Genomic DNA, 27,432 nt, shown 5'->3' with positions numbered 1-27,432 from the left:
ACCCATAAAATGTGATAGTGGGAAAAACTTACTTTCCATGAAGGGATAATGTGGAAAATACTTTTGTATTAATGATGCAATACTTTTCCCCACCAAAACTAACTCGTAGGGAATGTATAATCACCATGAGGTCGTGGCGTGGCAATTGTGTTATTTGCCATGGAGGAATCCTGTCGCAATAACATTGGGTTTTTTGCCATGATTGCTACCTCTTGGGAAAAAGTTTGAAAACCAACAAGCTGGGACCGTAGACAATAATTAAAATTTGTCTAAATTTTTGCCTGAAATTTGGAAATTATAATTAATTAATATACCCAATTTATTCACTCTAGTTGAGATACATGGCAAAATTAAAAGTGAATACACTCACAGTCATATAAAATATCAGGTACTGTTCATATATATATATATATAAGTTAATTCACCACTTGAATACTGTCCATTTAAGGAAATGGAAATACATCAATGTTCACTGTGTGGGAGGGACAAGACAGGGTCATCAGCTTGATTGTTACAACTATTGTATATATAGCCCATAAAACAACTATATGAACTTGTCTACATATATCCATTTGATGAACTTTTCTCCAAATTAAATCTCCCCATATCTCCATTGCACTCATCCACATGTACCAATGCAGCCTCTATATCAGGATCAGATTCCCGTATATTGTGAATAAAGAAGACCTGTCCAACAGATAGCATACATGATGTTATCATCACATCAACCTCTTGCCTCAACCAAAAAACCATTACATGTACACTACAAGGAATTAGTTCCTGACAGTGATCTGAGTAAGAATCCCTTAATATACTGTTAGCATCTACAATATTAAACCCACGGATTAACCATTGTAAAATCCTCTAGCAAGCTGGCAATAGTATATATACTTGCAGCAATATATAAATTGTCCAACATGATCTATAAAAATAATAAGTATGCCAATTCTTATTATTTCCCTAGCTGGAACCTAATATATCAATAGCACATTCTGTTTTCACCTCCTTCATTATTAGTATACAATAATGAAGTCTTCCACATTAGATGGCATATATAAATATATATATATATATATATATATATCTCAGTATGCTCTATATTGTTGACAAAAAATCCAAATTATGACTCTGTATATAGAACAAAAACATAAATACTTGATCATACTCAAAATATTATTGCGAAAAGAATTCAAGTATGTTTATCATACAATGGTTCTAGGGATATTAGCCCATTTTCAACTTGAGGTTTGGTTTTCAATCTCAAATTAGAACAACAAATCATTGATTATCACATTTCAAAATAGAGAGGCTGACTTAAAGCTAGATAAATGCCTATGGTCATTGTAGAATGACCAAACTGCATTTACGAGTGCTAAACAAGATCATAAAAAAATCAAGAGGTATTGCTGTACGAACACCATTTGGCTGGGCAGAAATTGTTGACCACATGTTTAGCCAATATATGAACAATATATTATATATTGTCACCAGCATCAATCATGTATGAAATATGACATAAAAGTACTTCATATGTGAACAATGAAGTTGCATGACAGCTTCAATATATAATATGAAGCAACCACATCCCATTCCAAAAACTATACATTATTACATACTAGCAGTATTCCATGTAGCAAGGCCATCATGGAATTCACCTCTGTTTTCCTGTACACGTGGAAGACCAGACTTGCTTCTCTTCCAATCCTCATTTTAAATATTGAAAGCAAATCCCTCTTAAGTTCATGACTTTATAATTTTTTTCCTTTCTTGTTTCGATTACCTATATATAACTCGAAAATGTATATTGCTGTAAAATTGACATACTATACACACCATGTTAAAAAGGGAACTGCGTCAAGTACTTTTACTACAAAAATTGACTCTTATCTTCCACCAACATCAGAACCACCTATTAATTAAGAATTACTTATTCTTTCAATACACCAGTCAATACCAAAATCCAATCTACTTTAAACAAATATGTGGTACATTCCCAATTTCCATATGCTAACATCATGCACTAAGTGGTCCAGTACTAATAAACAGTAGCACAGATAAATTAAGCATATACCATTAGTACTGGATCTGGAGCTCCTATCCAGTTCTATTTTTCACTTCTCTTTGTGAACTGTCGAGGTCATGTTCAACTGTGATGCAAGGGTTGTCATATACTTACAGAACTGTGCACTGTTGGAACCATTCAGTATATGCAGCTACCTACATGCATGCAGCAATATCCCTGTATAAAAAAACAAAACTTGATCATTGTCAACCCATCCCACACATAAAAAAATATATTTAATCCTACAAATCATAATTATCATTGTATATGAGAAGATACTCACTGATATTGTTGGGTAAAAACCATTACCTGATGCATACCATCACGAAACGTTTGCATGCAGCAACTTCCATTACATTACCAGGTTATGATGGCAAAAAAAAAAGCCTACTTATATAACCACCTCCCACACTTTATATCAAAACACCCCAACCTGCCCACAATCTCCTTCTTAACCATTGACATTTAACTAACTGCCATTTCCATAGGGGGAAAAAAAACACAAAAGTCCCCAACACTCAAAAAATCCCAACCATATGAGAGATGCCTAAGCATCTCCTGGAGCCTCTTCTTGAGACTCTCTATTTGACTCCAACTGTGAGTTTATCATGTTTAGTTGTTTTTCATGCTCAGAAAACTGTTTGCGCAGATCAGCCATATCACCCAAAATTGACTCTAGTTGAGTCTTGTAAATGTTTGCAAAAGTCTTGTTTCTTACATTCTCCTCGGCCAATCGTTTAAATGCCTTATTTTTTTGCATAAAAGGGGAGGGCTCAGGAATGACTGAGTGGCCCTGCCCTTGTGCATAGCCAGATTTATACCCTAAGACCTCTTTGAAAACATCAGCAGCAACATCAGTATCCTGAGCCTCTTCAGTCTCTTTCTCATTCAACCTCTCTACCATCAGATTCTGAAATTTCATAAAGAAAAACATCAGTGCATGCAGGTCAGCCATGCATGTTCGAAGTAAATAATTAGAAATCATCCAGTTTTGTATCAGCTAACTCACATAATTGTGTTCACTTGCTGCATTGATGAATTTCCCCTTCTCCTTAGACCAATGTGTTTCTTTGTAAAAGGCAATCATATTCGGTGCCTCCTCACCCTTCATTTACAATTTATGTTAATTAAGGTTCAAAAGTATTGTATGGACAGAAAATCATTTAAAACACTTACTTTATTTACTATATATCTTACATTCTCTTCCATAATCCTGACAAAAGATTTCCTCCCACCAGTATGTTTGACCTTCTGTTTTTTCCTATTATTTGTGTTTCTACGAGACTGCTCCTGAAAGAATTCCAGAGATTTATAGTCATGCACTTACACACCAGAAACAATGCCTCAAGAAAACACACAATATATATAGATGACACCTAAAAGAGGAAAAATAAACACACAATATCCATGTTTTCCCAACATGAATATAACACTATCCATAGTAACCTTAAATTTCCCGCTAGCCCACCTATCACATAGCCACTCCCAAACATGTGGTTCCACCGACGATCTTCGACCAGCTACTGCCTCCTCATGCGATGCATATTTAAGGTAATGCTTGTGTAGTTCATAATGGTACGCATTGTACCTATCAGCGAGTGTGTTTACTACAGCCTCTCGATGATTGTCTTTTGACCAATCCAAGATAAAATCACCCTGCAAAGCATTGTACAAGTTCACATACATGTTGTCACTCCAAAAATCACATGCATAATCATAAATAAAAATCATTTATATATATATAAAACCCCTACTCTAACACGATTGATGAGCTCATGCTTCTCCTTGTTGTCTACCACACTCCAACTAGCATGCCGCATTTCAGCATGTACTCTTATAATCCAGCTCACTCAACTACTGAATATAGTGGCATTTTCACATGATGGACCCCTATGCCCATCCTTTATGTTTAAAGGGATCTTACCAAACTTTCTCAACCTTTCAAATGATGTACCCTTCGCAGGCCCTCGGCCTCGTTTTTTAATGGGTGGAACTGTATTAACGACATTAATAAACTTGTTAATGTTATAGAATCATGGCTAAGGATTCTAAACAGAAAAACTAGTCAAAATTACCAAAGCTGAACATCATACTAGCTACCTGCCAAGTCTGTGATGTTATCCCCCTCATTGTCATCATGTTGTACATCATGATTGGACTCTTCTACACCCACCTCTGGTACTGCTTCAGTTGAGGCATCAACTATGGGATCTTCCTCATCTCTTAGGCTCCTTGTTGGAGGCACCAACTCTGGAACTTCGTCAATAGGGCTTGATGTGACAATTAGTGGACGTCTGTGTTGAAGACCCCGACCTCTTTTGCCTCTAATCACCATTGTTGTATTTCCTGTAATTACAATACAACAACCAACATGGAACCCATAACATAACCACGTATGACTAGTTATCAACACTAGTCCTAGTTGTGTTAGCGTTTTCATAAGTACTATCTACTCCTAATTCCCCATCAACATCATTATGTAAGTTAACATCACTGTGTGAATGTGTGTGAAAATATACATGGCTTCCTCAGGTTACAAAAGATATTGAAAATTCAACATAAAGTCACGTGTTCACCAAAAACCCATAACATTCTTTCAAATTTTCCAGAGCTCTAACACACCTCATGTCATCTATTTTGAATAATTGGTAATGACATGCCATCTTAGGAGTAGATGGCATAAATATACCTAATGTTCATTATTCACCAATTAATACGCACTTATCACATGCAAATCCATTGAACACTCTTACTTCAACTTATGCTCAACCCAATCCATGCACATTGTATAATCACAATATTCATAACATTCTGGCTTCTTCATCAAATGAAGTGAATTTTAAAAACTTTGGAGTTATCACAATCTGTTCTCTTGTTAAAATCAGATGACTTATCACATTTAAAGGATGTGAAAACATAAATATCTAATCTGTTTGTCCTCCACTTTGAGACAAAAACCTAAAGTAAAAATGAGAGAGACTGCAACACACCATCCAGAGGGTATGATGCTGCTCCCTGGGTTCACATACACTTAGCAACTTGGTTGAAGTGCATAGAAGGTACTTCTATGTTAACAATGACAACTTTCTGTAAATTATATGTACTATCTTCTTCTAATTATTCCTTATATGCAAACCCCAGTATACATTATTACATACCTCAATATCTGTCAAAATTCATACCATTATGAAAAATTAGTCTTTACAGTCAATATTCAGAAAATTTAGCAAAGTATATGCCTCTGGAAATTTTCCAGATTTTTGCCATTGTTATATCACACAGAAATACCATGAAGAGAGTGTCTTTGCTCATTGAAGTCAAGAATATTATTCTAGGGTTACAAAAAAGCTGTACCTTTTATTGTCTGAGTTGGTTAGTTCTTCAGCCAAATAGGTGAACAAGTGTGGTGGGACTCCAGTATGTTCAGAAACTGTGGTGTGCGTACTTGGAGTTTGGTCTTCTGATTCAGAACCCTGGATTCTAAATCTCCTTGCTTAATCAGTCAGTCTTAATCTGGAACCCAGAGCAGTCGACATGAACTGGCCTTTAGAACCCACGAAATACTGATGTACAACTCCTGTCACTTCCGAGGTCATAGACTGGCACCAGTTCACCCACTCTCCAGGCTTTAAAATCGCGCCTCTTCCAAATATTACTTTCCCGCGTATGCCTCTGAAACCAAGCATGTATGTGGTCATATCTCACCTTTTCTGCGATGCACATGGGTCATCAGAGGTCTTGTTAGGGGCTGGAAAAAACTGTGAATTGTATATTAACATTAAAGCACAAGAACTACTTTAATTTGATATTGTGAGAAATGAAGACAGCTGGCGTTATTTGGTACACATGTTAGTATATGATAGAAAGCACCATGCAATTAAAAAATATGAAAACATTCCTATAAAATGCACGTTGATATGAATTGGTGTTCTCTGCCCAACATATATCTTTGTGTCCAAACTATAGTCTGGGCCAACTTTGAATTAAGTATTTTAAAACTTTTAGAAACAAGAACTACTTTAATTTGATAATGTGAGAAATGGAGACAGCTGGCGTTATTTGGCCCACATGTTAGTATATGATGGAAAGCACCATGCAATTAAAAATTATGAAAACATTCCTATAAAATGCACGTTGATATAAATTGGTGTTCTCTGCCCAACATATATCTTTGTGTCCAAACTATGGGCTGGGCCAACTGTGAATTAAGTATTTTAACCCTCATATCACTAGAACTACTTAATTTGATAATGTAAGAAATGAAGACAACTGGCATTATTTGGTACACATGTTAGTATATGATAGAAAGCAAAATGCAATTAAAAAATCAATTGATGGGGAGGCCTTTTACTCATTCATCTACATTAGCTTTTTAATCGTGTTACAGTTACAATAAAAGGATTTTGTTGATGTCTTAGTGTGTAAAGTATAAAACGCTAGTATATATGTTATATTGAATAAATTACACTAGACTTTTATTAAATTCATAAACACAAGCTACTTATGTCTACGAAAAACATTTATAATTTTTTCTCATTATAGATTATATAAATAGTCTTTTTGTGTGGCAAAACGATTATCGGTGAATTAGATTTGTACCCCAAACATATATGGCTTCAAGGGGTTCTTCCAATTTTGATTACCTGGGAAGATTCTTGGCAGGATTTTGTTAATTTTAGTACATGCCAAGCAACGAACACAATTGCAGAGTTGTTATGCTTTACTTGATGGGTTACGATGGTGTCATTCGCTTGGGTTTAGAGAGTTATTTGTGTATGCTGATTCGAATGTCGTCGTTGGTGGCCTCTTACCTGTCCCGATCACCTTCCTTTTAACATGTCCCGTTCATCACCTTTTATGCAATTATGAGTGGAAAATAAAGAAAAAAAACCATCTACTCAAAATAAACTTTTTCATGCAACGAATACACACTTCCAATTCTTTATTTGATCTAAGCATGTACATTTCCAGATATTTATATTCCAAATCCACCTTATACTTGGCTTTTGCTTTGACAAAGTTGGTGAATATATAATTTCCTAAATAGCATAGGCATCAAACCTTCCATACATCAAGTACAATATGAAAAGTGTATCACCATTGCTTTAATACTTGAACTTTCCATGTATAAAACTTTCCATATCAAAAGCCTTATCCATGAATGTGTCTTTGCTTTGATACTATAGAAACAGAGTTAGACATTCTATATTCCCATTGAGTGGCTGCATCTCTCTTAATTACAGAAACGTATAGGTCATCATAGAAGCCCAATGTAGCAATAAAAATGGTATTACATGGCTGACATCAATTCCCCACAAAGTACAAATTGTGTATGGAAGTAGATTAAACTTCAATGTCACTCTTTATTTTTCAAGTTAAACATTAAAATTTGAGTATATATGTGAGAATTCGTAAGGTTGGCAACAAACTGTTTATATATGGCAATCAGTAAATTTTGAGTATTTCCCCTGTTCATTGGGTGACATACACATTGGCCACCTCTGTTTGCACCTGGAAAGCAAATAGACCTATACTCACATTTAAATATCCCATCATCGAGATACCCATACCATTTTAAGTGGTAAGTTTAGACACTTCATATGTATTTAAATGCTTCCTCAAACCATGTGTCATTCATGTCGTATCCATTCATTTAACACTCTGGCTTCACAATTTGTGCAACCATTGGGTCTGAAAAATGGTGGTAAGGACAGTTTGAAATTTAGCTTACCACCACTTGCTGCATTTGCAATGGTGTGGATTTGTAATTAACGTTAAGCAACTGTCCTCCAACCCAAACAATTGTTTCTATGTACCAGAATGGTGAATATTTTCAGGAGCTATTCTATTTCTTTGAGCTAGATGTGACAACTAAATCTTTCCATGTAAACCATAATATTGAGAATTGTCTACATTGGATTCATGTAAGAATTTGAGAAGATACTAGATGGTCTACGAAAAATCCACACCAATATCTAAAAAAAAAAAAAATTACCATGTCTGATTCGACCATGTATATTTTAGACCCAAAGCACAATATTATACTATTCACAATTTGAATAGTGACTCCATTTTGTAATTTTCCTAGTGCTTTCAATTTGTTAATGAGTGAATAAACTACTTGTATGGACTGTTCGATGTGGTCCATCTCCCCATACCTTACTGTATTTAACTGCCATTCATGACTAGATTTCAAGCAAACTAACATTCAGCTAAAGCACCAAACAATTGTACGCATCTGTCTTCCCTTGTCAGTATTATAAAGTTGCATCATTAGTCCATTCTTTTGTTGTATCATATTCAGTTTTTTCCAACTACCAGCACTATCATCTGTATCTTACTAAATTCATTACTTGAATTTAGGTGGTCTTATGTGATTGGATGATAGGTTGTAGTGACTGATACATTTAGTTGTATAAATCATGTGTATTGGGCTGCTCCCCTTTTACTCGTGTAAAAGACATTAATTGTTAAAAGAATGTGATGGTTGGAATTTTTAATAATTTAAATTCAGTTAAGTTCGTTGGGTTTCTAAAATGCAAGGCTTTTGTATCTTGGAAACATTCTGAATATCAAAAGGAACAGTGGTAGTTGAGAACCAATTTTCAGCATTGCAAGTCAAAGTAAAGAAAGCATACAGACAGTGGCCACGTTATATCAAAATAATGCCTTCACACATGCTTTCTTGAAGTGTGGAGATGATCTCCCAATGAGTAAAGTCACGCGCTGTCTGCAAATAGATGAAAACAGAAACCAAGTCAGTCAGCAATATAAATCCCAGAGTAAATATATACCCTCTTAATGGTGAATTAATAGTACTATAACTGAATGACTAAAAAACATATCATGTATATGAAATCCTCATGCATCTAATTGCATGTATGGTGGAATTGAAAGTCGGGCACAACATTTAATAAGCGAAATAGTTATGTAGAAGTGATTAACATTATATATAATTAGAGAAACCATTATCATTAAAATAGGATAAGAACAACCATCAGAAACAATCTCTATAATAATGAAAATGAGGTTTTTATTCAGTACCATCGCCATCCCCCTCATCTATGTTCTCCATCCAAAACACGCTGTTAATGTTTTCATCATTAGTGAAGGCCTCATCGGCACTTTCTTCAGCCAATTGCTCTGGTGACAATGTTGATGGATCAACGGGCAAGTGGTCTTCATTTACTCGGGTCAATGGATTGAGCATGCCTGGGTTAGTTTCATTAACATTACCATAGTTCCTAACATCAGTGTCACTATCGTCTTCTGTTTCAACAACGTGCAATTCATCATCAAGTTCATGCAAGTCCGAGGTCTTGTGGGGAATATTGTAAATATTCCTATTTGTTATCTTGTGTACCGCGTGCCAACTTCCCCTCAAAGTCGGGTCTTTTATGTAAAACATTTGCAACGCTTGGCATGCTAGAGCGAAAGGCTCATCTTTATACCATTGCCTAGAAGTGTTGACACTCGTGAAGTGATCCCCAATGTGTATCCCCCTTCTTGTGTCGCCAATGTCACACCAATCACATTTAAACAAAAAATACTTACGCCAACCCATATAGCGTAATTCTATGATGTCCTGCAACACACCGTAGAAGTCAATTGGCAATCCTTCATGGTCGGCATGAACAACAACCCCACTGTTTTGGGTGCAGCGACGCCCTTCGAGATCATTCGTGTGAAACCGAATTCCATTCATTATACAGCCAGCATATGATGCAACTAGTGGATCTGGACCACATGCTAATGCATATATGTCATCGGTCACCTCAAGGGGAGTCTTCGCATGCAACTCGGCAATCTAACATGGATATTTGACAAAGGAGAACATTAAGGAAGAAATTCGAAGGTTCTATAAAGGGATATGTTTATAAGTGAAAAAGGGAAATCTTACGCGTGTTCTGAACCACGTTGGGAATTGACTTTGGTGCCTACGCTCAATGTTATTGGGGTCCTCTTCTTTCATTTTGTTATAGTGGTCACTACAAAAACTATATGCATTAATAAGTTATCCAATCACAATAAAACAAAATAAAATGCTGAATTGGATATAGAGGGTGCACTTACTCTATATAGTCCTCAATCTCTGCGCAATTATTAAGGACGTACCACTCGGCCTTGGAAAAAAGTGCATCGGGTAATTTTTCCATTCTTGCTGCCCCTAACGGGCGCACCTTTTGGGAGAAAACCGATAAACTTGCCTCTCAAGAGGTTTGCCCAACCAAGTCAATGTTCCGTTCCTCTCGGTTGTATCTAGTCTCGATATCATTAAGGTACATAGAGCAAAACGTCAGGCACTCGACATGAACATATACCTCAGCAATTGAGCCTTCTGGACGGGCTCTGTTGCGGACATATCGCTTGAACTTACCCAGATACCTCTCGAAAGGGTACATCCACCTGTACTGAATAGGTCCTGCTAGCAATGCCTCATCTGGCAGATGAATGGCAAGATGCACCATGATATCGAAAAATGCAGGTGGGAATATCATTTCTAATTTGCAAAGAATGATGGGGATATTAGCTTGAAGCCGTTCCAACACTGTTATGTCTAGTGTTCGTGAACATAATTCTTTGAAAAATGAGCAGAACTCGATTAAAGCTCCCCTAATATCGGGTCGTAGGTACCCACCAATAACAACTGGCAATAAATATTGCATAAAGATATGACAATCATGGCTCTTCATCCCCATGATTTTTCCTTCAGTAATGTTGACACACCGGGCAATATTTGAGGCAAAACCATCCAGAAATTTGACTTCTGAAAGACGTGCACAAAAACTCTTTCGCTTAGTTACATTTAACATATAACATGCAAGACTCATAGAAGTATGATTACCATCATGCTGTAAATGTAATTCTTTTCTTAGTCCAAGATCTTCCAAATCCCTACGCGCATTGGTAGTGTCCTTACTTTTGCCTTCAATATTCATCAAGGTTCCTAGGATTGAATCACAAATAGTTTTTTCAATATGCATGACGTCCAAGTTATGTCGCAATCCCAAATCTAACCAGTAAGGAAGCTCAAAGAAGATACATTTTTTTGTCCAATTAAGTTCATTGGGCATACGTTTCCTCTTCTTTGTTGATTTACCAACCTGCACGTTTGAGACCTCATGTAATTGCTCCATTAAAGCTTGTCCCGCTTTCATTTTAGGTTGGAGACGGTGTTCCTCCTTACCATTAAAAGCATTTTTTTTCCTTCTCCAACTGTGATCTGGCACCAACCACCGACGATGACCCATATAACAATGTTTTCGACCATGCACATGCCATAGTGAATCTATTTCTAAGTTACATGTAGGGAATGCCATCTTACCCTTTGTGCTCCAGCCTGAAAGATTTGCATATGCAGGAAAGTCATTGATGGTCCAGAGCAACGTTGCCCTTAACTGAAACGATTCTCGTTTGTATGAATCATATGTACGAATTCCCTCTTCCCATAATTCTGTCAACTCATCTATTAGGGGACGCAGGAACACGTCAATATCATTTCCCAGTGCCTTTGGTCCAGGGATTAACAATGACATCATCAAATATGGATCTTTCATGCATGACCAAGGGGGCAAGTTGTAAGGCACAAGTAGCACTGGCCAAATGCTGTACGGTTTGCTCATGTTATTGAATGGGTTGAACCCATCACTCGCTAGACCAAGTCTGACATTACGAGGATCTTGGGCAAACCAATCATATTTGTTATCGAAGTCTTTCCATACCCTAGAATTAGCCAGATGTCTCATGAAGTTGGGATCATCAACACGCTCTTCTACATGCCATCTCATGGCTTGGGCAGTCTTCTTTGATATAAACAGCCTTTGCAACCGTGGCTTCAAAGGAAAATAGCGGAGGACTTTTTGGGGTATTCTTTGTTGGTTAGTTGTGTTTGAGGCCCACCTAGATGCATTACATATAGGGCACTGATCTTTATCAGCATGATCCTTCCAAAACAAGGCACAATCATTTGGGCATACATGTATCTTTGTGTAACTAAAGCCCAAACCACGTTGTAAGTGGCGAGCCTCGTTATATGAGGCAGGAAACTGAGCATCAGGAAATGCTGCTTGCAAAAGCTCTATAACCATGTCAAATGACTTCACAGTCCAACCACCAACTGTCTTTATGTGAAGCAACTTGACTATGAATGATAGTTTTGAGAACTCTGTGCAGGTTGGATAAAGTGGCTTTCTTGCATTGTCTAGCAGCTCGTCAAAGTTAGGGTGTATTGGAGTACCAGAGGTGTGTCGTGAAGGCCCTGCGTCTGAGTGCAATTCTGTTCTACCAGAATTATCCATAAAGGACCCAACACAGATGTCATCTAAAATCTCGTCTACATCATCAATGTAGTCATTGTAGTTATAGGCATCATCACCATCTTCGTTAGAAAATGTGGCGTCTGGCAAAGTTTCCTCCTCGCCATGGAATATCTATTCCGTATAAGATGTATCAATACCTACAATGAACAAGTGATCCTCAACCATAGCAATATGATGGAAAGTTCGATTTCGGCATCTCCTACATGGACACCTGATGCATTCTCTACCCGGTGCATGGGCCTTCGCTATATCTATGAATTGTTTAACGCCATTTGCGTATTCATTGGAACGTAATCTATCTTCAATATGCATCCAAGCCTTATCCATCTGGTTGAGTTACATGGAATTGTACACATTAATAAGGATATGAGGAAATTCTTGGTAGACTATTAACTGTATGAAAGTTTGTAATGGGTTATCACGAAACTAGTTGAAGGTCCTCACCAGAGTATGAAAGGTAAAAAACTATTTCAAGGGCGGCATCTAGGCCAGCTGGGTAAGTAGTGTTATGATTGCAGGGTGTCTCTTGATGATATGCCCAAAAGTCTAGTTCCAGCTATTTATATATAATTTTGAATTGAACTATGGTCAATTAATTCTTATATGGAAAAAAAAAGACCCTTTGTCAATGAATTCAACAATTACTATCTACTTTCCTAGTAATTTCCATACACCATATATATATATATATATGGTCCTAGTAAAAAAGACCCTATGTATGAGCAACACAAAGAAATTAAGAGAATATATACGAGCAACACTATTCTTAAGAGAATTAAGAACAGATTCTGCTTTATACATGATATTATTGGTCATTTCTAGGTACATATATATATATATATGTATATATATTAGTGCAAAGTTACAATGAGTTCAAAAAAACTGCATGCAGCAAGCTGTAAATATGAAGTGTACATTTATATAAATTATAATTATTAATAATGCATCAAGAGATTTATATTCCCAAGCGGATTCCCAAGGGTTGGGAACCATGCATTAAAGTCTAGAGGGACCAGCTTGGTAGAGGTTTTCGTTGCATTAATTAAAATTACAACCTCAACAAAACACTAAAGTAATTTACACAGCAAACTGTATTCTGTCCAAGCTTGATGTATTGAGAACAACACTACTTTAATTATTCAACACATTCACATGATATATCGTGTGAATGTGAGTTTGGAAGAGAGGGTCATCAGAATTTCAACACTCAAGCTACTTGGGGATAGGTAGTGGTAATTTTAGTTGCCGCAAAATGTGTTTCATGAAAAAAAAAAAATGCCTCAAAAAGAATACAGAAAAAATATAATACACATCCAAATTATATGTTCTGGCTCAAAAAAGAATATGTTAAAGTATCAAAAGAAACAAAAGAAAAGAATGAACTAACCCTCTTAGCTTTTCCCAACTTGCGCCTTTCTGGTAGGATTTCCACCTAATCCTGTGCCTGAAACTAGTACTTCAGTCTCTGTTTCTTGCCCAATCTGCAAGACATCAATTATCATATTAAAAAAATGGCAAATATCTATAAGTCATTCTCCCAATATGAAGCTAGCACAAAAAGCTCCCACTGGGACTAATTCTTTTGAGAGATTGCACAAATATGGCTAGACACATCCTCAGGTCATCCTAAAATGGACCGATCCAGCCTGTCTTGTGAATCCAGTTCAAAGGAAGGAGTCATCCTCATCGAAGAGTTCTTCAAATGGATTAAGAGCCAACTTAATAACTCCATGTGGCTCAAGGTGCACACAATGCATATTCACTTGAAGATGTGTGAAGAAAAATAAGAAAAACAAAATGATGTACGTGGATCATTTTTTAATTTACTACGAAAAATGGATGTTATTCCAGAAATTTTATCTCATAACTTATCACTTATGACCGTGGATTCTTAGAAAATGTTGTCCTAGTAAAAATTACATACAGAACATATTGAAAATGAAGAAGTTACGAGGAGTACTAGATATAAGATCCAAGAAAATCACTAGTTGTGTTCATGCAAGATAATGATTCTTCACTTTCAACCACCAAAATGAAGCAAATCCCACCCCCGTACATATTCATCAAGTGCAATATAATTGCATGACAAAAACCATCAGTAGAAAATGGCACTAGCAACCAGGGAATCAAAATTAAGAATTATAAATATCGATTGAGAAGGCGAAGAAAAAACAGTAATACACGGCCATAAACACACAAAGCATGATGGAAGTAAACAAAACAAGTAAAAAGGTGACTCCCTACTTCAAAACATTATACCTTTTGTGACCTGAATGGCAAAAATCAATTGACACTTTGGTTTATGAGTTAAAGAGTTCCTACCATTTGAAGTAGAAAGGAAATCAGTAGGGGCAAAACCATATATACTCTGTTTTCCCAATCAATATTGAGACAATGCATTGTCATCATCTTAAGTAAATTTTGCTTATAGAAAAAGATCATGACTTTAAAAATGCAATGCAAGTTATTATATTAAAATTCATGAGCAAAGAGACTATGGCTAGCATCCCAATATGCTAGCCATACCATCCACACTAGAAACAAAGGGGTGCTACTCCAATAGAAATGAAGACATTAGAAACACCTTAGTAGAAAATATAAATATAAATATTTTGACATTGTATAATCACTATGTGCATTTCTCTTCCAGTGAATTAGCAAACTAGCATCACATTGTAATCTCACAAACTATGATAGCATGCATGCTGCATAGTCTTTCACTGTTTGCTATATTTTATTTATATACCAATCATTTAAAAGATTATATATATTTTCCTCATTTTTCCTTACATTAAATACAAATCATGATCAAATATTTGTAAACATATTGACTTTTCATACATTTTGGCAAACTGAGATACCAATTTTTTCAGTTTACATTTATCCCAATTTTCCATGGGCAGAAATAAGCCCAGAACATGTCTGCATACGCAGGTGTGCATAGAAGATGATAATCCATAGACAGTTGCAAATATGACATACAACAATGACAGCATATAACAGTTAAATAGATTCATACCCAGGGCATTGGTCAATGATTTAAAAAAATCATTTAAAAATGCAATGCAGGTCATTAGATTGCAATTTAGTATAGCTTAATATCATGTGTTATGAAATAATTACTATTGTTATTTTTAAGTGATTACTATTGTTAGCTAGTGAGATGCTATCACTTAGAGCTCAAAACTGGCCAGCAAATTGTTAATTACCATAATTCCGAAATCTTGATCACAACATGAAGTTTTGAGTTGCCAGAGATAGGAAGATTAGAGTCAACATTGGCTAGTGGATTAAACCTTGTAAAAGTGACGTGATACTACTTTTCATGGACCAATATAATTACCATTCTAGTTCTATATCATAACCGAGAGCACTAACCGACCACACCAATCATAAATGCTTTTTGATAGAGGTTTGTAGGAAGTTATGAATCTAAGAGCAGCTCTTTCATGGACCAATCGAATTACAATTATATTCCATAACATAACTGAAGTTGCATTGAGATAGGTGAATAGGGGCCATTCCTGAATGCTTGAGAACAGTTTACACCTACAGTCCCGGAGAATGTTTCTTAGACAGTAATGAAGAACCTTTAGGAAAAAACCGGTACACTCTAAACTCAAATGTATAAGCAAGATAGACAATGTTCACTTTTTATATAAGCCCTATTTTTCCTATCCAAAAATCAATGCCAAAGCCATATATCCATGCACTTAGATGTTTTGATATTGCAGACCCCTAAAAGATTTACAGAAAGGTCTCTTATTTGCCTTGGTCAACATTCATAAACATTAAAGGACACTTCATGAGAAAGCTATCTTTTTTCACTAAACCTTCTCATGGAGTTTCTTTGATTACTTTACATAGTATGATTAATTAGTTTAAACAAATTTTAATAATCATGTTGATAATGGCAAATATGGTTGCCAAAGTTCTCAGGAACCCCTGATATACAGCAGCCCAATTTCAAGTGAGCACCCTAATTTCTAAAGCCTAACTTTAACTAATGATTCTCACACATGGAGCAAACGGTATACCTTTCTTCTCTACTAGCAACTAAAATTACTACGTTGATATCAGAAGCTGAATGCTCCAAGTTATTTTTTGACATTACTTTTTGGCAAGTAATACTTGACATGTTACTACAGACCACTTGGAGTCATTCTAGTACATGCATGAAAAGGTATGTGAATAACGTTGTTTCATGGCACTTGTGTTTTGGAATTCTGCTAGGGATCGAGCTAGTTAGCTAGCTAGGTTGATATATATGTCTCTCTCACAAAGATGAAGACCGGCCACATGCTTCGGCACGTTCATGGGAAGTCTTCAGATTTTTCTAGTGTTTGAGTCATGAAGTTATATCACACAAAATTCATTATCTGCTGGTTTTGTCAATTCCTTGTGCTAAACTCCAGTTTTGTTTTTTCCCACCTCATAAATCCCTCTTTACACTTTCTTATCCCTCTGTAGAGAAGTTTTAAAACCCAACCCAACCCTTTATACATAAATACTACGCTTTATGTTAATTTAGTAATCTCCAATGTTTCCCCAAGGATAACACTTTATTCTTCTGATCTGACGGCTTGGTTACTTGCGTTAATTATAATTGCATGCTAAAAAACTTGGAGATTTTATTTCTACTCGTTTCTAGCCATACTTCCAGAATCTCCTCAAGGTTTTAGACCAGCATACCATTCGTCTCTGAGGCTAACAGTGGTGGTGTTGTGGTTAAAATACATCATGATTCTACTTATTCTTTGCATCATGAATCATGATGCATTTAAAGGTGATGATGTTTGTATTTCCTACATAGAGTTGGTTATACTCAACCAACTCTCACTCTCCAATAAATACATATATTAAGTACCTTTGAAATGAATAAGGTTTGAAAACCTTATTCATTCATATATTACTACTTTATTGAAACTTGCGGATTTCACTATATGGACACCTTTGTTTTATCATTGCGAAGGTATTTGTACAAGACTTTATTGGTTTAACATTAAGGGCTAGCATTTCATTCTTTCTATTATTGTATGTTGTCCAGTCTGTTTTGCTATTTGATAGCATATTTACTGGAAGCCTTGTAGCAACTGCATGCAATATACTGTATAAACACCAGGCATGCCAGATAGAGAACACTCACTGAATTGCAGAGACTAAACACCAACATCAGAATTTATATATACTGGATGAAATAATGTCTTATTTCATCTTCATCCTTAAAATTGCAGAGAAGTTTATCTCCTAACTCCCTCCTTCATAATACATGAACAAATTAGTAAGTCTATAAATACTGAAATTTATAGCTAATTAGACCATATTTACAAGTTATGTACACTTCTCTAAAACCCAGAAATATATATATATATATACATGTATATAGAATCAGAGAGAGAGAGAGATTACTAGCTTACCCATAGGCACGGATTCCAGGTTTAGACAGAAAAACAAAGGTATGAGCACAGATTACAGGTGGACTTTATTCTTATAAGCCACAACCATTTTGCAGCAGTACATGTTTCCACTACCATACCACAGCCACAGAAAACCAAGAGGTAGAGAAAACAGTAGGAAGAACATAGTCAACGAGATAGAGACAAAGTCCATTGAAATGATAGTTGGTCTAATAAATTTCTAATCAGAAACTATGATTAATAAGCAACTGTAAGTGACATGTAAGTTTTGGTTTTGGTGGGTGGGGTAGCTCAAAATATAACTTTGAGATAAATTTTTCTAATTACATGAAAAGCATGTTCAACTACTTTTTTTTATCTTCTTCTTCCTCAACCCAATCTATTATTATTTTGCAAACTTATAAATTTACAGTTTAAGCCAAGATACTGATGATTTTTGGAGCGCGTCCTGCTTTTTCTGGATTAACATTTGCTCTCCCAAGGATCGACAATGCTGTCCCTATATATCATCAGTTTGTCCTCCTACTGTTAATTCTATTTTGGTACCTTTCCAGTTTCCATTATTCAATATATAACACCATCCTCGTAAGATTAATAATTTCTAAAAAGGCTTTAGAGCTCTGCTTTGCAGGCTTTTGTACGTTATATGGCTACTTGATGAGAACATGCATAAGTGCGAATTAACCTGATCAGTAGCAACGCTAATAATTGTTATCATGCATGAGAACGTAAATCGAGTTGTAGTGCATAATTATGTTTGTGATTCACAGTAACTATCATGCAGATAAATGAGTTTGATAATTAATGAAGATCATCATCCTGGCTAGAGCTATGGTTTGGCCTTTGACCACTAACATATTTTCCTTCTTTTTGTTAAAATGAAATTTGGGAGCACACATTCAAATTCCTAGCATACTCGCACATCAGGTTATATATGCATCCAATCAATTTAAGCTATTTTACAAACAACAAATGAGCATACTTTGAAGGGGTAAAAATTCATAACTCAATAATCTTTAGCACATAACGTTCTAAATTTAAAGGCAAAAACATGAATGTAGGAGTTAAAAGAGTTGGATTCACAAGGGATCAGAACCTAATTAATGGGATGCAAGTATTTAAGAAATATTATGTATATTCATGGCTAAACAAAGACAATGAAAAACTGTGAAGAAGAAACCGGGCTCATGAACCAGAGATACACACACGTAGAAGAGGTAGCAATAGGCGAGAGATTTACCAAGGGGAGAGGGAGAGACAGAGATATGAGAAGAGAAATCATCAATAGGCAAATATTTGACAGAGGGATGCACCTTTACTGGAGTTGACAGTAATCAATGCCCAGATCGTGAGTGGCGGCAACTGGCGGCAGTGAAGTTGAACGGGGCGACAACTGTCGAAGTGAGTGGACGTCGAAGGGCGGCGACGCAAGGAAACCACCGTCGATGCAAGGAAACTACCGTCAGCAGTGAGGTTGCAAGGTGAAGGCAAAATCGCTAGGTTATTCTAATTGAGGGCTCGGCGAGTATATCTAACGAAGCAATGCACACCTTCTGTGGAAAAAAGCTCTTGTATTGGGGCACAAAAGTAGAAATTTCCAAAACCTTTTAACACGAACGAAATCTCGTCGCTATAAATAGGTTTTCTCCACGGTTTTTCACTCGACGCACGAAATCTCGTAATATATGGCAAAAGTTATTGCGACGGGAGAGTTTTGTGCTATAAGTCCACTATTTCCCACCAGCAGTAGTCATGGAGGAAGAAATCGTGGGAAAATCCTAAATTTCTTGTAGTGGGAACCTTTTGGAAGGTGATATTTGTCGTACGTTGATTGGTGGACCAAATTACTTTTATCATTTTTCTAGACAATACCATGTGATTTGTGGTCAAAGGATGGTCTTGGAATGAGGCGTATATAGAGTTTGGTATTTTGGATTCGTTTGTGTATAGGAATTCTCGTAGATTAGGGCTGAGCAAAAATCCGACAATCCGACTCCGCTCCGAGTCCGCTCCGACTCCGACAAGTCGGAGTCGGAGTCGGAGTTTTTTCCCTATTGGAAGTCGGAGTCGGAGTCGGAGTCGGAGTCATTGAAGAACCGACTCCGACTCCGCTCCGATCCGCCTCCGACAATCCGCCTCCGCCTCCGACTTGGTCCTCCGACTCCGCCTCCGATTTTATACATATTTTATAAAAAATATGTGTTTTTCTATATATTAATCATTTAACTTTTATACAACTATATCTTATATAGTTAGTTAAACTCAATAATATACTAGTTAAATAATATATTTATACTATAATATATAGACTAAATTGACTAATAAATAATAATAGTTTAGTATATGACTATATGTAAATATTATACTATTACAAATTTATAATATTACTACCATGTTACATGTAAGTTGTAACACTAAATTACTAATGTATAAATATAATAACATGTAATACTAATGTATATATAATATACTATAAACACTAAGATGCATAATAACATCAACATGTAATACTAATGGATAAACACTAATCTATAAATTTAGAATAACATATAATACTAATGAATAATAACTAAAGTATTATTCATATAAATTTTATATAACAATATCTTGTATTAATTATATTTTTTGACTTAATAAATTCTCAACATATTCCTTTTGATAAATATATTAGTAATACTAATATACATTAGTATATTAATTAGATTTATGGTCTAATACTAATACTATTAGTAATCCACTTTAACTAATACTAATATTTATACTAATACTATTATAGACTATAGTTATAACTTATAGTATTATACCTACACTAAATCACGGATTCACTATAACTTATACTAATATAGTTATGTTAAATCACTATAACTAAAACTAATGTAGTTATACTAATCATTATAACTATATATAGTATTAATATCACTATTAGTATAATATATAGTATTAATAATAACTAATACTAATATAACTATTAGTATAACTAATGTCACTACTAGTATAACTAATACTAATATTAATATACTAATACTATTAGTGTATTACTAATATTTATATATATTAATATATATATCAAGTATAAGAGATTAGAGATTTAATATATATAATATTAAATCACTAACATACTAATAGTATGATACTATAGTATTAGTAATTATACTATAAGATATAGTAATAGACTAATAGTATAATATATTAATACTATATTATATATAAAATAGTAATACTATATTTTGAATCTTCATTTCATATACGGTGCTTTTTTTTTTTAATATTCATATATAATAATATATATCATATATATAATATAATTAAAAATAGATTCATAGTAATTATAATAGTATACTATAGTAACTATACGGTGCTTTTTTTTTAATCTTCATTTCATATACGGTGCCTTTGTTTATTGTAGTGATTAGTTGGATGTGGATATGGAATCATGGACGATGGGAGTACATGTAAAAATATGACTTTCTTTTTATTTTTTGAATGTATGTTAGTATGTTACTTGTTTTATTTAGTTGTATTTTTTATTATAATAAAAAGTTTAATAAGTTTGGATTGTAATTTTGAGAAAATTGAAATTTGAAATACCACAATTTTTTTTAAAGTGGGTCAAATATGAAGTTCAAAAAAAATTTAAAAAAAAAGTCAAAAAATCCGACTCCGATCCGACAAGTCGGAGTCGGATCGGAGTCGGATTCTCTACATGTCGGAGTCGGAGTCGGAGGTCGGATTCGACCTCCGACAAAGTCGGAGTCGGAGTCGGAGGTTGGGCCCTCCGACTCCGAAACTGTCGGTGCTCAGCCCTATCGTAGATTATATCATGTATGACTGTATATGTTGAGATCTGAAGGACCCTGTCCCCAATGAATTATGTAGGACTCTGTATGTTGCATTTGCACTTTCCCTCTTGCTTTTTATAATAAAACTTGCTGCTGAGTTTTAGAGACTCGCACTATAAATTAATATATAGTTTTGAAAGGCAAAAACTAATGATATTTGAAAGGTAAAACTATAATATCCAAAAATCTTTAGGAAGTGTTAAAAGGTAAATGTAAAAAACAAAAGGCATCTATCTATCTATTTATCTATTAAAAAACATTGATTGCTTAAAAGATGTTGTAACCAGGGGGACTGAAATTGAATGATCACACAAGTACCCACCCTCTCTATTTACATATTTGTGGGCCAATGACGTTGTAGTCTTGATGGCATGAATGATAGAAAAATGATAGGGTTATTATTTTTTTATTATTTTTTTTGTATTTGATTTTTTTTTAATTTTTAATTTTATTAAATAATTAAAGAAGTGATTATTAATAAAATTATATATATTTTTTTAATTTTTTTTAATAATTAAGAATGTTGAAAAAATACTTGAAAGAAAACGATATAACCTCTTTAGTCGGGTAATAGATGAGTGCCAAATTCCTTTACGCACAAGATAACAAAAAAAGAAAAAAAATACATATTTTGTGGTTTTCAGTGGTGTTAATTTGTGGACACCTCTATATTCTGCACCGATCACGGCCTAATCCTTCAACCCTATCAAATAATTGAGTAGATAGGCAGGCAGGCAGGCAATCATGTATCGTAAGAAGATTGCCCCTTGGCGTGCAGCTGCAGCAGCACTCGGAGTGAAAGTACACGTGCTTACAAAACGACAATCTTCTAGACTAGCTACATCTTTCTCTTCTACGTACAATAGGGGTGGGGGGAGGCTGACATTTGGATATCTTTAAGAAAAATTCTAGAACGCACGATAGTTTTAAAACACGAAAGGGCACGCAAATGTCCAATTTATCCTCCTTTAAGACACAAGCTCATGTATTTTTAGACCATCTTGGGTGCGTTTTCAACCATCCTCACCCACGAGCATCAGTCACATTTTTCTTCTATGAGCATCAGATCCTTATTGGCCATCATTGCTATTCTGCATTTCATTTCAAATTCTTTAAGCTGCAGAATACCTAAAGTATACACATCCAAATGAAGTTAAAATAGATATTGAGTTGAGATAGAATAATTTTAAATGAAAGTTAAAAATTAAATAAAATATTGTTAGAATATTATTTTTTAATATTATTATTATTTTAAATTTAAAAAAATTGAATTATTTATTATATTTTATATAAAAATTTGAGAAAGTTATAATGATGAGATGAGTGAGATGAGATGAGATGAAATAAAATAAAATAAAACACTTTCACTGTCCAAACATGTTTTACATACCTTAGTGCAGGAGAAATTTTTATTTTTATTTGTTTTCGAGAACATGGGCGGAGGATGAAAGAGCTGTACAGTAGAGGGAGAAATGCCAGAAATTGTAAAGAAGCTTCCATTTTACTTTTTCTTGTTTTGTTTTGTTTTTTCTTTTCTTTACTTATCCGACTTGGCACCATTCGTGCAATTCGTGCACTACAAGGGGCTTCCCGGTAACAGCACTCTATGTTTAATTAAGGGTACATTTAGACGTTGGAGTGAGTTTATCTCTTTATAAATAATAATGAGTTAAAATAGTTAAATGAGTTTTGTGGGACTCACTAAAAATAAATTTGTGTGTTTAAATGTTAAAATGTATTTAGATATATTTATGAGAAGTTATAAAATAAATGAGTCTCACATTAAATTTCACTATTCATTTGACATGGTCTAAGCAACTGCAGGCGCCAAAACTTGCAAAAATAAATTTTTCCTAACAAGCTACACTTGGAGCCAGGCCAACCAAGTAGAAAAAGTGATAAACAATTGAGTTGGGCACCACGAGAGATGGAAAAGTTATACACAATGGAGAAAAAAGTAAACTGGTAGAGATGAATAAGTAAAATCGGAAGTTGTTTGTTAGTTGTGTCCTACAAATGAGTTCAATTTTGGATTCTATTCAACTTGTGTAAAAACTTAAGTTAATTGGATGTTCAACTCAGTCTAAAAATGAAGTGCATTAGACTGAGTTGTGCATCCAAACGAGACATAATTAAGTGTATGCATGAAATATAAATGCGCACAAATTGCACAATAAGTTATGCTCAGCTAATTCCGAAAAAAAGTTCTAGCTGATCTGCTCTCCTAATTCGGACCATAGATTTTATTAACTTTGAGCAGTACTGTTAGAGACTCCCTATCAAATACTATCAAGATCACCTAATTTCCTTGGTTTTGATACTAGAAACTTATTCCTTGTTGAGTTACTTAGGAAGTTGGGTATAAAATGTGTTAATTAGCATGTAATATTCAATAATTATATAGCACTGCCCTATGATGATCAGAGAATAAAAGCTTATCATGCAAATTAATAAAGAGAAAAGAGACATATATTGAAACTTGCCATGCATGCAGCTTTGAGATGACATAAATATGGCTGCAGACAAAGTCATGACAAGGCTCAAGATCAGAGTAAAATGACAATTAAAATGCTGACAATTAGGAAAAGACATAATAAAAGAGAGGGGAGTTGGACAAAAGGTAGGGGTACTACTACTAAAGATCAGGAGACACTTAGCAATTTGTATCATCATCTTCTTCTTATAAATTCGACCTCGATTTTCCTATTTTTATCATTGAAATAGGGAGAAGATCAAAATGAGATCACCAAACTAGTATATATTCTCTTGTAGAAACCTAAAAAATAATGGATTTTTCCATCTCAAAATTGGTGGATGTATAAATTTTAAGCCGAACCATGTAAAAATAAATATAAATAAATTGTGGACGAGCATTTCAAGTATCTCATGAACCACAGTCAAAAACTATCATGGATCATTCGATCTTGCTGTTGTCATCTGACGAAAAAGATATATATATCTACAGACATCTATCATCTGACTTGAACTAAGAGATCAATGTATCAACTTAAACTAAGGAGTAATGTTTGTACCAGGCTACAGTAGCTTGCATGGTTTGGACCGCGCGTTTGGATGGTGAGGAATCAGCAATTAATAAAAGATGTACGCTGGCAAATTCAGTTGGATGAAGACATGCCAATATATATATATATACAGTCAAACATGCAGCATGCATCATGCAATTAACGTACGACGTCTCTACCTATGTATGAACTCCAATCGACATGCAACAATATTGCTTGGACGACACGATCATGACCACCAGTAACAGTAATACCACTACAAGATCATCGAACACCTATATATACTCTTGACATGGCCCATATTGGACACGCACGTACATGACATGACACATATATATGCGCACATCCGAACCATGATTTATTTCCATTCATGTTGCTGCAGCCACATGCTAGTGTATTTTTTAAATCCTAATACAAAGCGCAGCCAGCCATGCATTCAACTGCATGCTCCATCCATTCAGCAGATACATGCATGTACCTACGCGTACGTGATTTCTTTCTATATATATGTGCATTATACGTACGTAATTCCTAATTGCTGTCTGTAATTGTAAAATATTCACCAAAGAAAATCAACTCATTTAATATTCTCTTTAACAATGTTTGTAAACCACCACACTTCTCTCGGCGGGTGGAGTATTTCATTTATATAGATGTATACAAATAAGAGTATAGTTTGAATACAAAGAGATAAAATAGGAAAGATAATTACAAAAGAAAAACCGTATCTCTTATAATCAAGGAGGATAAGATGAAAATCAATAACTGATTTATTGGAATTCTCTACACTCTTTTAACTTTTTTATGATCGAATTAAATCGTTACATCATCTATCCAATTTAAAGATAGGTAAAATTATATGAATTTCCAAAAAATAGCTACTGTTATATGGTACAAAAGCTTTAACATGTCAGCAGCAGGCCGTATTCGATCCTTAAAAACTGTCGTAAAAAAAAACTAAATTTAAAAACTGTATGTTCTTGGCAACATGCTAATTGGTTCTGACCCAAAACTCGAACAGCTGCTACTATTCCTCAAACCAAAAGTACCATGTGATTCTATGTCCGCCGCCACTCTGATCACCTCTACACACGTGTCTTGGTTTCCGGCCGTCGATCTTGTAATCGCCGAGTTGCTCTGGCTCACACCCTTGTCATCGAATAACCGAATGGACCGGCAGACCGGGCACGTCACGTGAGAATATAGCCATCTGTCGATGCAGTGGGGATGAAACACGTGTTTACAAAACGGTATCTCCTTGATCGCCTCGTTCTCCTCGAACTCTCCCAGACAGATGGCGCAGTCCTTTATCTCGTACATCTCCTTCCCGCCGCCGTAACAGTACACCGGCAGAGCCTGTATCGTCCCCGGCTCCACTCCCGGTCTCCGGTTCGACCAAGTTGGAAGATCCGAGCGGGGAGAAAAGATCCAAGTTCTTTCCAGGCGAAGTCGGCGCTGCCAGCGACGAGAAAACTCGTCGGTTATACGGTTCACGCAGATTGAAAAGAAGACCAAAAGGAAGAGCGCAAAGACAAGAACGGCGAGCGCTACGAGAACCTGTGACGACTGGTACTGCTCCGGTGTTATCCCTGGTACTGGTGGCGGTGATAATGGATCAGTTTTTGTAGAGGGCTTGAGAGGAGGGACTAAAAAGACGAGAACTTTGCGGCTGCGGGCTTCCATTCTTCACGTATATATATATAGAACATATACTTACTGGGAAAGTTGTGTATCTGAAGAGCTAGCTTATAAGTTTGCAGAGTGCTGTAGATCATGGAGAGGTTGGAGATGGGGTTTTGGTTTGGGGGAGCAGTGATTACCAATATAGGGTTTTCAGAGAATTAGGTGAAAGTGAGGAGGAGGAAGGAGATTCGGGAGAGACGATAGGTAAAGAATAATCTCTGGATTTTACTTAAATAGACGGAAGATAGAGATGGTGTCCTTTTCCTAGTTGGACAAGGTCTCAGGTGTGTCAACCAACCCAGGTTTCTAATTCCCGTTGACATTATCTTCCTAGCCTGACCAATTTATAATTAATATTATTCCTTGCTTTTTCTTCTTTTGAAAAATAAAATAAAATAATCTCCTAGTTTTTCATATTTTAATTAAGTTGCGAAGTTGTGATGATGATTAAAATAATTATCTGCCAGAATATTGAAAAGGAAAAATTATTAATTCTGAAACGGCTCTTCTTCTCAAGTTTCTCTAACTATTATATATATATATATATATATATTTAAATGTAGAGTACTGCTACATCTACAAATAAATTATACAAAAATAATTTTATAAATTGATGTGGCTTCTTGTGATTCGTTAGATTTACTTTACAATTAAAATAATTTTATAATCTGATGAACTATATCAAGCCACATCAATTTGTGAGATTATTTTTATATAAACTTTTTGTAGTTAGAGTATTTTCCTTAAATGTATATTTACTACTGCATATATATATATATATTTAAATGTTATTTACTATGCAGTCTTTTTTATTCCTGCTTAGTTAAAAAATAATATTTTTTATTTAATTATGATAACACTACTTTAATTATCTTCTTATATATTTTTTGAGTACGTTATGCTATATTTTATGTACGCTTCTATATATCTCCACCGAAAATCTCGGTATTCCACCGAAGATGCAAATTACACTTTACTTTTTTTTATAAATGTTTTTCAAATTCATTTAAACATTTTGAAAAAAAAAATCACAAATTTATTAAAAAATATTTTTTATTAATCATTAAGTAGAAAAAACACACAATTCGG

General features: G+C 35.0%; 3 protein-coding genes across 11 annotated transcripts; all 3 read right to left on the bottom strand.

The window, feature by feature from the left end:
• Window positions 1-375: 375 nt before the first annotated feature.
• Window positions 376-19,400, bottom strand: LOC121241018. 8 transcript variants are annotated; one of them, XM_041138589.1, is made up of 12 exons: window positions 19,112-19,400; window positions 13,769-13,862; window positions 8,701-8,792; window positions 5,417-5,820; window positions 4,163-4,408; window positions 3,817-4,055; window positions 3,509-3,718; window positions 3,260-3,352; window positions 3,072-3,167; window positions 2,372-2,972; window positions 2,072-2,239; window positions 376-687 (listed from the first exon to the last, which is right to left on the bottom strand). In XM_041138589.1, the coding sequence occupies exons 6-10, from the start codon at window positions 3,880-3,882 to the stop codon at window positions 2,610-2,612; spliced, it is 828 nt and encodes a 275-aa protein (XP_040994523.1). In that variant the 5' UTR covers window positions 3,883-4,055; window positions 4,163-4,408; window positions 5,417-5,820; window positions 8,701-8,792; window positions 13,769-13,862; window positions 19,112-19,400; the 3' UTR covers window positions 376-687; window positions 2,072-2,239; window positions 2,372-2,609. The 8 variants fall into 8 exon arrangements, with proteins under 8 accessions (XP_040994523.1, XP_040994524.1, XP_040994522.1 ...); XM_041138590.1 differs by lacking the exon at window positions 19,112-19,400 and adding an exon at window positions 14,641-14,780 and having other exon boundaries at window positions 2,346-2,972; XM_041138588.1 differs by lacking the exon at window positions 19,112-19,400 and adding an exon at window positions 14,641-14,780.
• On the bottom strand, window positions 9,096-18,359 carry LOC121240884. The gene is made up of 4 exons (XM_041138408.1): window positions 18,345-18,359; window positions 13,788-13,862; window positions 10,384-12,492; window positions 9,096-9,869 (listed from the first exon to the last, which is right to left on the bottom strand). The coding sequence occupies exons 1-4, from the start codon at window positions 18,357-18,359 to the stop codon at window positions 9,096-9,098; spliced, it is 2,973 nt and encodes a 990-aa protein (XP_040994342.1).
• A 6,093-nt stretch (window positions 19,401-25,493) lies between the features above and the next one.
• On the bottom strand, window positions 25,494-26,620 carry LOC121241396 (RING-H2 finger protein ATL57-like). Of its 2 annotated transcripts, XM_041139152.1 has the most exons (3): window positions 26,385-26,620; window positions 26,218-26,354; window positions 25,494-26,115 (listed from the first exon to the last, which is right to left on the bottom strand). In XM_041139152.1, exons 2-3 carry the CDS (start codon window positions 26,341-26,343, stop codon window positions 25,624-25,626), a joined length of 618 nt encoding a protein of 205 aa, XP_040995086.1. In that variant the 5' UTR covers window positions 26,344-26,354; window positions 26,385-26,620; the 3' UTR covers window positions 25,494-25,623. The 2 variants fall into 2 exon arrangements, with proteins under 2 accessions (XP_040995086.1, XP_040995085.1); XM_041139151.1 differs by having other exon boundaries at window positions 25,494-26,354; window positions 26,385-26,619.
• Between the last annotated feature and the right edge of the window lie 812 nt (window positions 26,621-27,432).

The sequence above is a fragment of the Juglans microcarpa x Juglans regia genome, chromosome 7S (assembly GCF_004785595.1).
Source record: "Juglans microcarpa x Juglans regia isolate MS1-56 chromosome 7S, Jm3101_v1.0, whole genome shotgun sequence".
In the NCBI taxonomy this organism is placed as follows: Eukaryota; Viridiplantae; Streptophyta; class Magnoliopsida; order Fagales; family Juglandaceae; genus Juglans; species Juglans microcarpa x Juglans regia.
This window is presented reverse-complemented; position numbering and strand designations above follow the sequence as displayed.

Coding starts and splice junctions, on each gene's coding strand:
- LOC121240884 (XM_041138408.1), bottom strand. Junction 12,493..13,787: donor ATCCTACCAGAAAGGCGCAA/GTTGGGAAAAGC, acceptor TATACGGAATAG/ATATTCCATGGCGAGGAGGA. Junction 9,870..10,383: donor CAGAAGGCTCAATTGCTGAG/GTATATGTTCAT, acceptor TATCCATGTTAG/ATTGCCGAGTTGCATGCGAA.
- LOC121241396 (XM_041139151.1), bottom strand. CDS start 26,343: ATGGAAGCCCGCAGCCGCAAAGTTCTCGTCTTTTTAGTCCCTCCTCTC.
- LOC121241018 (XM_041138589.1), bottom strand. CDS start 3,882: ATGCGGCATGCTAGTTGGAGTGTGGTAGACAACAAGGAGAAGCATGAG. Junction 3,719..3,816: donor AGCTCATCAATCGTGTTAGA/GTAGGGGTTTTA, acceptor AATGCTTTGCAG/GGTGATTTTATCTTGGATTG. Junction 3,168..3,259: donor TCAGGATTATGGAAGAGAAT/GTAAGATATATA, acceptor TTGTAAATGAAG/GGTGAGGAGGCACCGAATAT.